Genomic DNA, 14,943 nt, shown 5'->3' on the forward strand with positions numbered 1-14,943 from the left:
AAAAGTTTTCCTAATACAAATCCCCAAATAAAATTAAATTTTAAAAAAGTTTAATCCGACAAAAACATTAACCATTTTTACACAATTTATCTGTCATGGTAGGGAAGAGAGGATTTAATTCTAATATCCATGAAATAAAGACCAAGGTGAATTTCCCCTGCAGTACTTAAATTTCATTTTTAAAGATTCTCACCATTTTCTTGTTGTTTGGTAGAACAGTCAATCCAATTATGTTGATTCGCCGCCCAAATCATTTCGAATTGATGAAACATAACTTTAAAATTCCATGTGTATGGAACAAATGAAAAAATATCAGGGGCATTATCACTAGACCAGTCTTGAATTAAATCTAGAAAGATTTTTTAAAAGGAAACGTTATTTGAGATTTACACCAAAAAGTAAGATTCACACAAATAAATGAATTTTCTAGCAAAAATGATGAGTCTTTAGTCTTAGGTATTTAAATAATTAACATAATATGTCTAAACACTTCCACATCCTTATCTCTGTGAAATAGATCTTCCCATATGAAGAACACATTTTGCAGCATGACAATTATTTTTTAAAACAGGGAGTTTTGTTTAGGTCAAGGAAAAAGAGAAACTATCAATTCAGTTTGGAATATGTCTTTAATACAGAGCTTACGTAACCTCACCTTTCATTCAAAATGTTCTTCTCTAAGATATAACTTCCATATCTATGGCCAAATACATGTTAAAAGAATCAATAACATGACAAAGTTTACTCAGAAGATTAAAAAAAACTCGTGTGAACTTAATTTGGCTTAAGGAAAAAACGTCTACAACAATCCAAGGACATCGAAATCGTCTTTCACCAGAGGATCACTCTGATTACCAAATGATTTGTAAAACACCATTATTTTGTAGTAAAAGAAGCAAAACCTCAATGATGAGTCAGAAGACACTTATCAGCAAGTCATCTGACTCTCTGAATCTCAGTTTCCTCCTTTGTAAAATAGGCAAAACACTAACAATACCATGAATGCTTCTGTTATTTACTTTTCCTCAAAACAAAAAGGACAATTTCCCTTATTTCTGGATACAGAAACGACAAAATCTTAAACATGAGAATAACTGTTTTTCCTGATTACTGTCCTTAACGTAACTTAAAAGATATTGTAGACATATTTAAATCTGATTCTAAATGATACAATCAGAATTTAATTTAATTTATAACTAAATCACAATGAACTATAAAATACTAATCAGCCAGAGCTAGAACATTTTGTTATTGTTATGTTATTCTTTCCTTTGATTCCTTCATCCTGTTAATTCTAAACTAGCCACTTATTTCCCAGAAGAGCTCATAACTTCTGCCTAAACACTGAATCTTTTACTCCTGAGGCTTCTTGAAGTATTTATTAAGGATCTATCCTTGGGTCAATCTGGAGTCCCTTTGGATTCATTTAACGTAATTCAATAATGAAATAACTGGTGAGAGAATAGCTGTTGAGAAATACTAGGCATCCCTCACACCTAAGCTACAAAGTGGCTAATTTACAATTTCTTGCCATGACTTGAACACAGAAGAGGAAAACACACACACACACACACACACACACACACACACACACACACACACACACACTTACACAAGTGTGACCACTAGAACACTTTATAAATGGAAATTACTTTCTGTCAACATGTCTTTTTGTCAATAAATCAGGAATAAAAGTGCTAGATAGAAAAGTATGAATGGGAAGACGTGGATAGAGAATGGCACAACGTAATGCTGAGAGAGCTAGAGGAAGACAAACAACACACAGAGTGAAACCTCCTAGAGAGGATTTACCAGGCACGGATAAGAACCGCATGGGATAAAAAAGCCTAGGTGAGTTGTCATCTGAACCTCTGGACGGAGCACTCATATTGACCCCTCACTTCAGTAAGGCAATCCTTTTCCTCTTTCCTGATTTTCTGCCCCACTCCCCACAGTAGTACTTACAAACCTCTCTTGCCCTTCAGCCTCCCTTACCATCCTCTTAATGCACCCCACAGCTGAGGACCTCCCCTCCCTCATGCTTTGTTGAAAAAAAAAACCCAACTATTTGCTGTAACCATTCTCTTTCCATTTTCCATACTGAAGAACCCCTTGACTTTATCCCTTATTCTATACATTCTTCACTGCAGGCTCTAAAGACACGGGTCTTCTCTACATCAAAACCAACCTCTCTACATGTACTTCTGCTCCTATTTCCTCAATTCTTCCCCAGAAGACTGCTCAATCATCCCCACATCCCCAATCTTCACTTTCTCCTTAATCTGCTGGTTCCTTCCTTGTTGGCTACAAACTCATCCAGCTTTCCATGAATCTTAACAAACCTCCACTAAATCCAAGTATATGGCCAATTTTTGGGAAGCTGAGAAAAAACTATATTCCTTTCTATTCCCATTCTATATTCTCCAGAGAACGGGCTAACTTTTGCTATTCATCTCCTTAACTTCTTTCTTCTTTTCCTCCAAGAATCTGAATGCAATGCATCTGGTATGTATGTGTGTATGCATGTATATGTTCAGTACTAATATGAATCCACTGTTCGTGGTACTTTTTAGCAAATGTAATTTCTCTAATTATTTCTTTTAATTAGGTCTATTTTTACTTTTAGTTTGAGATAATTGTTACTTCTGCCTTTTTTTTTTTACTTCAGCTGAAAAAAAAGAGATACTGCTCCGGCCCTTTATTTTAACTCTGTGTATGTCTTTCTGTTTCAAGTGTTTCTCTTATAAACATTATATTGTTGGATTTTCTGGTTTCTAATCCATTCTGCTACTCACTTCCATTTTATGGTTAAAGTTAATCCCATTCACATTAACAGTTATGATTGCTGAGTATTTCCCTCTTGTTCTCTTCTATTATTTTTCTTTTACTTTACCCTGTCCCCTCCTCAAAAAAATCTGTTTTGCTTCTGACCATAACTTCACTGAATCTACCTTCCATCTTATCATGAACGCCCCCTCTTCCTTTCTCTTACCTCTTTCCCCTCCTATTTTCTTGTTGCATAAGATGAATTTCTGTGTGTGTGTGTGCGCGTGCATGTGTGTCCTTCCATCTCTGAACTAGTTCAGCTGAGTGAGGTCCAAGTGTTGCCTACTTCCTCTCATTTTTCTTTCTACTGTAAAAACTTGTCCTTGTGTATTTCTTTTATCTGAGACAATCTTCCCCATTCTTTCTCTCCCTTCCCCCTTTTCCCGGTACATCTCTCTCTCTCTCTCTCTCTCTCTCTCTCTCTCTCTCTCTCTCTCTCTCTCTCTTTCTCTCTCTCTCTCTCTCTCTCTCTCTCTCTCTCTCTCTCTTTCTCTCACCCTTCCATTTTTCTTTTGAGATCATCCCAACATAAAAGACTCATCCCCTGTAAGAAGACTCCTTATAACAAAACATAAACTCCGATTTACCCTCTAAAATGCTTCAGAAGCTGGCCCCCCTTTCCTTTTTCAGCCACGTTCTTCCCATTCCTCACACATGGCGCTCCACCCCTCATCTCATCTTCACAGCGGCCATCCACACTCCCAGAAGATGTTCTCTCCTGACCTACCTGCCTTGTTTCCTCCAAGACTCATGTCACTTATCATCTTCTATGGGAAGTTTTTTCTGATGTCTCACTCACCCCCTCATTGCTAGTGCCATCTCTCCAAAATGACCTCCTATCTTTGTATATCCCTCTCCATGCATGTGTTTGTGTGCCTAAACCAGATGGTGGCTCTACCAGGGCAAAGTATTTGTCTTTGCATGTCTTGTGCTGAGCCTAGTACCCACCATGCAGGCTGCCATGTAGTAGTCAGAGTCACATAACTGTATCACAAGTATTCTTGATAAAAGACAGAATCAGTAGAAAGCCACAATCAAAATGACACTGTCTGTTCAAAGGGACATATACACTAGCACCTAAAAGCAATCACCCAATGAGAGTAAACAGCTGGTTTTCCATAGGAATAATGGAATTCAGCCTAAACTTCAACTTCTAGAATTTCCAGGAAAAAAGGTCATGGAAATGATTTAAAAACTTGGAAACAAGAAATCTACTGGGGGGTGGGGAACTAAAGGAATTAACAGTTTACTAAGCCTGCAATGAGGGCTGAGGATTCATAAAGATGAAAATCAATCGTAGATCTTCAAGTTTCTGAAAGTTAAATAAGTGTAAAAAGGTCAGAGTTGTCGGACTTCTTCATAGATTTAAAAAAGGAAGAGACACTTTCAAACCAAGGGTCCCAGAATTAGTCTTCACACCTTCCCCTGTCCCTGAGCAGAGTTCCAGCAGGACAAGGGAGGGTTTCCGCACCTCCCCATCGTTAGCCACTCTTACTTGAAGCACTCCTCTCCCATCCTCTGTCAGCATGAACTCCAATCCTGACCCCAGCAGGGTCAAAACACTTCAGGGAAATCAATGAAATGAAACAAAGCACTTGCTAAGTGTGGGATGAATTTTGCTGAATTGTTATAAGATATAACAATAGCACTGAATATTTACCCAATTACTGCTGTTGTTTCCTAAGCTGATTAACTGAAGTCTGCTTGATGACAAAGAAATAACTATGTCCTAAATGACTGAGTTATTTTCTTTCTAGCCTATTTACATCAACATCTTTGCTTGATGAAAAATTTCAACACTGGATTATTCAATCATCGATCACTTAATGAATTCTACACCAACTCTTACCTCCTACCTTCAAATTCTAAAAAGTAACATCCTTTTGGGAATACATTCAGTGAGGTGTCTAGGCATGAACTCTGCTATAAATCCCTTTTTTTTACACCAGAGTGATAATTCAAAATTAAAATCTAAAGATGAACTCTAATATGTTCTCAATAATTCAACCTACCATACAGAGTATTACCAAGCTGTAAGTTACTATTTCCCTGACAGCATTTTTTTGTCAAATGAAAAACTGTAAGTTCTGAGATGACAAAAATTTGATATTTTCTTTCTTCTTCTTAATCTAAAATCAAATACATTTTGTATACTTTACATTATCTCAGATGACTGCCCATTTATTTTATCACAGCTAAAACCTTTATTCTGCAATGGCTGCATTCTACAATCTTCCACCTCTACCTACAGATCCTCTTCCTGAGCCTCATTCTTTTCATCTTATTAATGACTCATCCCTCACACACCCCCCCCACTTCCCACAATGAGAGTAGATTTAAGCTATATACAATCCTACAAAGTTTCATGACTTAGTATTGGTGACACAGTTAGGACAGGTAATTTTCCTAAGACTCCTTGTCTAAATTTATTTCAGAAACTGTTTAAGATAAAATAGAAAATAAGCCACATTGAAAGCCACATAAATGAAGAGAGGATCTAGACTAGTCCCAGAATACAATACAAACAAGTAAACAAGTAAAATAGACTACTGGCTTTCACACCTGAGTAAAACTTGGGTTCCCTCTGGACTAAAAAAATCATTATTCATAACAAACTGAGGTGAATTAGTGCCCAAGTTCACTATAATTCTAAGCTTGTAAATTTTGCACTCTGAAAAGTTCTACCTGATGTCAAAAAGTTTTTGCTTTAGTTAAATTCTCTAACAGTATAGGATAAATAAAGGAAATGGTCTCATTTTATGGTCTTTTAAACACTCTATAATACTATGTTCATGAATTATGAAACCATCATAATATACTTGGAAATATAAAGTACTTTCCCCCCAAGAAGAATCAACTCAATTATTCAAGCTAAAGAAATGGAAGCGAGGCTCAAATAATCAACTAAGAACAGAGAATCCAAACCGAAATCTTTTGCTTAGATTTGGATTATGGGGTTTTTTGGGACATTTAACCTTGGGGCTCACATTGCATAAATACACTGGATTAAATTATTAAGGACTCCTAGTGAACACCTAAACTAATGAGATGGAATGTCCCAGCTTTACCCATCTGGATGTCAACACTTCTCTTCCATTGTAAACTGATAGCAGCCTCTTCTTCTCCACCAGGCCCCAGGGAGCACCTTATTGGGGAAAACCCCCCATCACCTTGCAAGATCCCATCAGTTTTGAGACTTTATCTCATTACCATTCCCTGTCCCTCTGACTGGAGTGGGGAGCCATGGATTCTAAAACCTCCACTTAAGGAGGGAGCCTGGGTTAGCCATCTCCTCATTTCTCACCTAGCTGCACTATTTTGGGATTTCCCTGGCTTTTCCACTATGCCCCTATGTTGGCAGCATCCTTTTGTGTGTTGTCTTCTCCCATTAGATTTTAGCTTTTTGAGGACAGGGACTGTTTTTCTTTCTGTATCCCCAGTACACAGTAGACACTTAATAAATGTTTACTGAATGATACAGAATAACACTGGAAGCTGGGGAGTCCTTCCTACTGCCATCTCCATACTGGAAGTGAGACATTATCTCTCCTATTGAAACAAAGTACCAGCAAAAGATAAGCTGTTGCTTTTATTTTAAACTTCCTTCATTTCTGTCTTTCTTCTTTTCTTTCCTTGGATTAAGAAGTATCTTTTTTTTTTGGTGGGGCAATGAGGGTTAAGTGACTTGCCCAGGGTCACACAGCTAGTAAGTGTGAAGTGGCTGAGGCCAGATTTGAATTCAGGTCCTGACTCCAGGGCCAGTGCTTTATCCACTATAGTGCCACCTAGCTGCCCCTGAGGAATATCTTTAAAAGGCTTTCTCTTTGGAGTAAGAGCAATAAACAAAAGCAAAAGCAAACAAACCCTAATGAACAGTGCTAGCAGATCTATTATGTCAAAGAAAACCTGCCAAGTCCGATCTTGTTTATTTGTTTATCTTTGATGCTGAGACAAATAAATTACCTGTAAAGAAGTTTTTCTGAGCAAAGATGAAGTGATAGGTGGCTTTATAAACTTCCAGCTCACACTGCCACGTCTGGGGCATGTTCCATATTCGGGGGTAGCTGGCATTGACATGGAACTGTGAAGCAGATAAGCACTTCAAATGTGACAACGTGTTAACAGCATCAGAACCGAAGAGTCAATCATGTATAACGGTGAGTAATTAAGATTTCTTTTCCTGCTGAGCTGAACAGAAGGCACCTCGAGAATCCGGCTTTCTGTAGCTGAAGGGCAATGCTTGCTGCTGCTTTACTTGGGGAGCTTAATGATTCTAATTAATAATTTCTAATACTGTGTCATAATACACTCACAAAGCTGCAGACTGAGCTAAGACATTTACCAAGGACAAGGGCAGCCAGCTGGAGTGGTAGATGAGGCTCTCAGCTTCCTCCTCCAGCACAGATGTAAGCAGAGCCAACCGGGAGAGCAATAGGGCCCGGCACCTCGGGCTCCTTGGGATCCCACTTGACATTGTCACAATGGCTGGAAATCTTGCCCCTTAGTGTGTTTCCCAACACACTAAGCTGGCTGCCTCCCCCAGAGGGTCGGGATCTGCTCTCTAGTGGCACCATCTGTCCACAAGGGCTGCCAATTATGGTTAGGAGACCTATTTATAATACGCCCAGCTCTAAACATTTGGCTCCCAGATTTGATGCCATATGATCATGGGATCAGAACTGAGTACCATACAATTCTCAATATTTTTATATAACATGATCTTTTTCTGTGTGGGTAGTATGTTATCTACGGAGTGATATTTTTTTCAAGAAAATAATCTGCTTGAATTAAGTCTCACAAGGATTTTTATAAACAAAAACCCTGCACTATTATTCATTTTTTTAAGCCATGGGGAAAAAAAAAGGTGGTAAGGAAGAATTTACTAAAAAGATGATTTCATTATCACATCAGAGTTTAGTTTGGTCACAGAAAGAAACAACTTAAATCCTTATAAGCTAAAAAACCCACTAACATTGCTTGGCCTTTAAGGGACTACCTATGTTCTGCCCCAACGAGAAGCGGCTGCTCGCTCATGACTGACCCAGGGCAGAGAGATTCCATTTCTTCTGCCTGGGATGGTAACAGCTGGGCCTAGGTATGCATGGACAGACATCGGTCCCCCCAGAACACGCCTGAGATCAAGAAATAATGGAAATCCTTAAGGCCCTATCTCCCCAACTCAGCTGACTTTGCCCTGAGGTCTCTGAGGCCTTCTCACTCTGGGACATTCCTCTACCAAGTCAGTCTCCATTGGCAAGTTTAATGCTCTATTTGGGCCCAGGCCCAGTCTGGCCAAGCTTTATTCCCCTCCTAGCAGTGCTTTTGAGTCTCCAAACTTTAATATTATTTCTCCTTCCACCTCACCTCCTGCCCTGCCCCCAGCTTTCACCTCCCTTTTATGAACTATCTTCACCCATTAGAAGGTAAGCACTTTGATGGGAGGAACTATCTTTCTTTCTGGCTTGTATTCAACAATTTGAATGCAAAGGGCTTAGCACAGAGCCTGGAAAATAATAAATCCTTAATGAACAATTATTGCCTTCCTGCTTTGACTTGTACAAGATAATCTCAATCAGAGATTCCTAATCTGGGTTCCAGGAACTTGCTTTTAAAAAATATTTTGATAACTGTATTTCAATAGAATTGGTTTCCTCTGTAATCCCATGTATTTTATTTTATGCATTTAAAAAATATCATTCTGCAAAGGGAAGGGATCCACAGGCTTCACCAGACTGTCCAAATTGTGTTTCTCATACGTGCATGCACACTGTCATGGACTATGGACTTACTGCTAACATTTCTGCTTCTAAGAGGGTCCGGTACTGCATACTGCTGGTAGCATCAACATGTAAAAGTTGTCCTTTAATTGCAGGGGTGTAACCTATTAAATGGAGGAAAAGAATTAACAAGAATTCAAGCTATCCCTTGGCAGTACAATTTTAGCTTACCATACTATAAAGCATCAACCTGGGGGACATTAAACCTGGAGATAAACAAAGTTTATAACCAGGGCTGTTCTGAGGCAGGTTAATAATCTGATGCCCTCCTTTGCTGTATCTTTATCCAAGTCGTGCCCCCCAACCAAGACCCTGTCTTGACCCCGTTCTTTTTTCCCTCTATGCTATCTCACTTGGTGATCTTCTTCAGCATCTCCTATGAACTCAACTACTATCTCTGCAAATGTAATCCCATATATATATATATATATATATATATATATATATATATATATATATACACACACACACACACACACACACACACACACACACACACACACACACACACACACACACACACACACACACACAAAGTCCTATTCTCTCTCCTGGACTCTAGTCATGCATCAACAGCTAACTCTTGGGTATCTCAGATTAGCTCCTCCTGCATGCATCTTAAACTCAACCTGACCAAAACAGAACTCTTTATCATACATGTAAATTTAGCTGTCCTAATAATTAATTGTACCCTTTATATATGAGCTAACTAACACAAAAGGCTCTGAAGTTGGGACCACTTCCAAGAAAACCCAACTTCAAATACAAACTGCCACTATATTATACTAAATTAAAAAAACTGGTCTGAAATATAAAAGGTGAGAGCACCGGACTCCATTTTCATCATAACAAAGCTGAATTTCATTGATATTTTTCTTAATATAAATATGGTAAGAGATAAAAACAAAGGCAAAGAAAATCAAAGAGATTGAAAGCCAAGCAAATTTAATAAGGGAAAAGAATTAATAGATAGACTTCAGGTATATAACTAATATAGCCTTCAAATATATAAAGACTAGGAGATAATATTAGCTCAGACAAAATTAAAGCCAACTTAGATATTCCATAATATAAACCCAAATAAATGTTAAAAAGGTGCTCTGATGGCCTGAAAATTGGGCTTCGTCAAGTGAACAGCTTACTGACAAGGGTAAATCTGGCTTAAAATTTTAACATACATAAGATGAATTATTAATAAAATAGAATAATATTGAGGAATTCTTCTTCTTGTTCATATATTAGCAAATACTGTTTATAATTCTTCAGTAACATACTTTTTAAGATCCTCTTATCACTAAGGTTAAGGCCCTGGCATTACGAAGGAGCTAGGCACTCACTGTTCTAAATCGCAATGACAAAGCCTTTAGTAGGAGCAAGGTCATGTGCCAGCCCCTGGGGAGAGAGACAACAATGAACAACGGTGCCCGTCTAACCTCGAGGCGCCTACACCCTACTGCACGAGTACCATGTCCCACACACAGGGAAGACAAGAGGTGACACCTAAGCTGTCACCTCTAATGGGAAGATTCAAAGGATTCTTTATGGCACAAAGTAGTAAGTATGGAGGGATGGGAACAGGCTCAAGATGGCATGCTGAGAAGATCAAGGAAGAGCTAGAAGGCCAGTGTGGCTGAAGTCTGGAATGGGCGAGAAGACATCATGGATCACTAGCCTGGCAAGGCAGGCCTAGAGCCACATGATCAAAGAGGTGAAATACCAAGAGGAGGCGTTTGTAATGAATCCCAAAGGCAATCAGGAGCTACAGTAGATCCTTGAGCACGGAATAAACAAATAAAAATAACAACCAACGAAACCCCCATATCTGAAGAAGATTATTTTGACAGCTTGGTAGGGGCTGGACTGGAGAGAGGCGAGTCTAGAAGTGGTAAATGCAATGAGGAGGCTGCTGCCACAATTCAGGTGAGAAGTCACGGTCCAGAAAGGAAAGGAAAGGTCAGGAGGGAGAAGTGCTCCTGACGTGGAAAAGCCAGGCCTGACGACTGATTATGTAGAGGGTGGGAAGTGGGGAGGGGGGAGGTAAAGAACCAATGAAGAATAGAGGCTGTGAACTTCAATGACTTCCTGGTCAACAGTGTTCTCAACACAAACAGGAAGTTTAGAGGAGGGTCAGCTTAGGGATGAAGACGATGAGTTCTATTTTGGACATGCAGAGTCAGAGATTCTTTCTTCTTAGACACTGAAGTGGAAATATACAACAGGCAGTGACGTAGGGCTGGAACCCAGGAGCCAGATTACGGATGAATATACAGATATGGGAGTCATCTGCATAAAGAGAATAATGGAATCTATGGAAGGTGATGAGATCATCAGGAATTTATAGAGAGAAAACGGGCTCAGGACAAACTGAGGAAATATCCACAGTTAGGATGATAATAATCCAGCTAAAATAGACTGAGAAAAGAACATTCAGGTAGAAGACAGCAGAGGAAAGATCAAGTATCCAGAAAAAGGAGGTGATCATCACAGCCAAAAGAGTTATGTTTAAATAACACATCAAAATACTTACAACTACTCTGACATTAAGATTAAAATATCTGAAAGGCCTAAAATGAAAATTCCTTCGATGAAAATTCTATGACAAAAATTACTCTACTACTTTCAAAGATAAAAATAAAATCTCAGCTTACCATTTTCCCCTACTATCATGGGAATGTTGATTTCTAAATACGACCCAGCTCCTACATTTACATGTACAGCATTTGTTTCCTACCAAAAAAAAAGAGAGAGAAGGGAGGAGATGGGGGGAAGAAAACATTCATAACAAAGTCTCAAGTTTTTAAAAGTTCAGTATCATATGGGAAAGCAGTATCTGAATTAAAAGGTAAGTTAAAATAAAGATTTGTTCCAAGATGCCAAAAATGCAAGATGGAAAAAATGCAAATTTACAAGAAACCTATGAGAAATTCTGGAAAAAGTCAGATAAAGATTAAACCCCAAATTCAGAAGACATATGTGAAAGACATTATTTGGAGGAACAAGATGAGAAATCCTTATTCCAAATTGTTTCATCTCTTTTAGTCAATTGCCCTGTCACAAAATATATGGAGGAGAAACATGCATTCTCTTCTTATGAAATAATCGGAAAATCCACAAATGAAAATGGGCTTCGTTGTCAAATACTGTTGGTAGTTATAATGAACATTTTATAAAACAATTTCTCATATAGCATGAATATTACTAGATATAATTCCATTATTTACCCTATTTTTTGTGAACAACAAATCAATCGTGGCATCTGCAATGATATTCATCCGCAGCTCAAAAGCAAGGATTTGCCTCGGTTTCCCTGGCTGAGCAATTTCAGAAATTTTCATAACTTGGTAATCAGGTGGGAAAAAAAACTTCCATAAACAGTCTCTATAAAATAAAAGGAGTAATAAATTATTATTCAAATGAAAAGAAATTGCACATGGGGTAAAATCTGTCAAATTCCTTAATTTCTCAAAATGGTTCAAAATTCATTAGTCTACTGGATATCTAATACAAATGTTCATGTTATACCCACTGTAACATGTTAACCCTTCCCATTAGCACCAATGCCTTCTTCCTCTAAATGTTTACATTTACACAAAACAAAAATATTGAACACAAAAGGAACATTGCATTGCTAGAGCATGAGACAAGTCAGTATGGGCAAGACTGCTGTCAAAAAATCCCAAGTATAGACCAGATAGATCCAAATTTGGAAAGACAACGCTTTTATTCATTCTAAACACTTGCACTCTATTTCCATGTTGCATTCCAAAAATATTAAGTATTCGATATGTTTAAGATTTGTCCAAAGCACACAGTAAACACTGAGGAAGATCAGAGGAGGTTGGAATGAAATTTTACAACCAACTATACGGAGTGAATTATCAATTGTTTATTTGTTAGAAAGCACATAAGAGATACCAAATTCGAGTTAATGGAGAAGATCTAAGGAAAGAAGAATTCTTGTTTTTGGTTTTTTTTTGGCGGAGCAATAGGGGTTAAGTGACTTGCCCAGGGTCACACAGCTAGTAAGTGTCAAGTGTCTGAAGCCAGATTTGAACTCAGGTCCTCCTGAATCCAGGGCAGGTGCTTTATCCACTGCGCCACCTAGCTGCCCCTGGAAGGAAGAATTCTTGATACATTTCAACAAAGTTAAAAAGTTTTTAATGACACTGAACCTAGGGTCTGAAAATAGGAGTTCTGGGATTACACCTATCAGTGGTAGCAATTAGGTCTGAGTAGACACTGAGTCTGACTTTCTACATATAGTAGGGGACTCAAGTTAAGAGGCACTTATTAAGCACTTACTCTGTCCTAGGTACTGGAGCCACATATATAAGCAAAAGAAAAACAGTCCTTGTCTTCAAGAACCTTACATTCTACTGATGAAAACGACAGACAGAAGAGAGCTGCAAAGTGGGGTATCCAAAAAGACAGAGGAAGCACTAAAATCTGCAGGGGCAGATTTTTGCTGATTGAGAAAAAGTCAGACGTAGTTCAAACCAACCAACAGAAATATACACTGCCCACGTTTGGTTCCAGTACCTCTGTCGGTCAGCCCAGGGTCCATAGTTGAAATCCGTTCCTTTACCACAAACTATATCCAGTCCCCAGCATGGAGGCAAGTCTTGCAATTTACTATCCTCACTACTCATTTCTCCTTCAATAGTTTCCTCAGTTTCTTCTGGGACTAGGCCTATGTTGCAGAATACAATAAAACAGAAGTTATAAAGGACAGCGGTGAAAGCTAAGTATTTAGAAACTGGAAACATTTAAGTACTTGGCCTAAAACCCTTTAACATGAACCAAAATGTTAGGAACAGGGAAATAAAGATGACTCTTTTGTATGGAAGTTTATCACTAAAACTGCAAGCCTCTTCAAGGCTCAAGGCTAGCAAATAGCAGATTTTTCTAGAGGCGATGCCTGGGCTGTGTCGAATAGCTTGATGTTCTATGAACACTCATTCCTATCAAGTTACCACCTCAAAGTGTCAAGGCACTTTGGGGTGCCAGTGGGAAAGTGGAATATTTAGAAGAAAATTTTGTGTTTTCTTTTCTAATCTATCAATGAGAAGACAGTTAATCAAACTCTGAGGGGACAGTTTTGTTTTGTGGGATCATTGGTAGATTTTGACATTCTAAAAGAAAAAGATGCTTTCCTTTTAATTTCTACAGAAGATAAATAACCACACATGTAAAACTATTAAGTTACACGCACAAGTCTTCTGTAAAAGGTTAGCCCAGCGTAGGCAGCCAGGGCCAACGTCAGACAGACCTGCACTCAAGTTCTGCCCCTAATACACACAGCCTCTAGGACTGAGCAAATCACTTCAGTTCTAATACCAGGCACAAGCCTCTAAGACTCCAATCCAAATTGAATTGTAGTAGCAGTACTGACTCCCTAAAACAATAAACCAATGAAATCACAGTATCAGAGAGCCCTCCCCCAACTACCCCCCTTTCCCAATAGTTCTCATTTTTCTCACATAACAATTTACCTGGTTCATCCATATAGTAGTAAATGTCAACATCATTGGACTGCATCACAACAAAACCTTCTCCCATTAATCTTGGCGGCCTAAGAAAAGGGAAGAAAAGGTGCAAAACATAACCCCACAAGAGTACTAGCAATAAAATGATACTGAAATTTTTAATTAAAAAGGTCAATTATTACTATGCGCTACAGAACTGTGCATATCCTTTGATCCAGCAAAACCATTGCTTTTTATATCCCAAAGATATCCCAAAAAAGAGAAAAAGACCTATTTGTACAAAAAATATTTCTCTGAAAAGGATCTGGGGGTGATAGTGGGCCAAAACTTCAATGAGCCAACAACATGTTGTGACATAGTGAGCAGCCAAAAGAGCTTGCGCAATCCTGGGCTGCCTGAAAAGGGGTACAGCCTCCACACCTAGTCAGACCTCAGCTGCAATCCTGTGTTCCATTCTAAGCACCAAATTATGGGAAGGTAACTGATAAGGTGAAAAGTTTCAAGGAAGGGAAGGAGAATGATGATGGGCCTAAAGTCCAAGGCAAATCAGGACCAGTTGAAGTAATGTGGGCTACTTAGCCTGTACATGAAAAAACTTAGGAAGACACAATAACTACACTAACTACTTGGAGGTTGAAGACATGGAAGATGGTCCAGGCCTGTCCGTTTGGCTCTTGAGAGCAGAATTAAGCATGATTAAGTGGATGCTGAAAAAAATAAATTACTTTGACATCAGGAAACAGACACAGAATGGTCTGCCCCAGGGTTTAGCAGACGCCCACCACTGAAAAATCATTTGTCCAGTGTGTTATTGACAGGAATCATTTGGGGCACAGTTGGACTTAATTATCACT

The 14,943-nt window shown here is 38.6% G+C and overlaps 1 protein-coding gene across 5 annotated transcripts in view; it reads right to left on the reverse strand.

Moving 5' to 3' along the window:
* KIAA1109 (KIAA1109 ortholog) overlaps positions 1-14,943 on the reverse strand; it is a 222,166-nt gene that overhangs the window by 159,301 nt on the left and 47,922 nt on the right. For all 5 annotated transcript variants that reach the window (XM_043969747.1, XM_043969748.1, XM_043969749.1 and 2 more), the window contains exons 10-16: positions 14,096-14,175; positions 13,143-13,293; positions 11,825-11,981; positions 11,252-11,330; positions 8,616-8,707; positions 6,790-6,907; positions 194-349 (exon numbers count right to left, since the gene is read on the reverse strand). In XM_043969747.1, coding sequence (XP_043825682.1) covers positions 194-349; positions 6,790-6,907; positions 8,616-8,707; positions 11,252-11,330; positions 11,825-11,981; positions 13,143-13,293; positions 14,096-14,175 — 833 coding nt within the window. The remainder of the gene's footprint in view (positions 1-193; positions 350-6,789; positions 6,908-8,615; positions 8,708-11,251; positions 11,331-11,824; positions 11,982-13,142; positions 13,294-14,095; positions 14,176-14,943) is intronic.

This window comes from Dromiciops gliroides, chromosome 6 (assembly GCF_019393635.1).
Source record: "Dromiciops gliroides isolate mDroGli1 chromosome 6, mDroGli1.pri, whole genome shotgun sequence".
NCBI classification, from domain to species: Eukaryota; Metazoa; Chordata; class Mammalia; order Microbiotheria; family Microbiotheriidae; genus Dromiciops; species Dromiciops gliroides.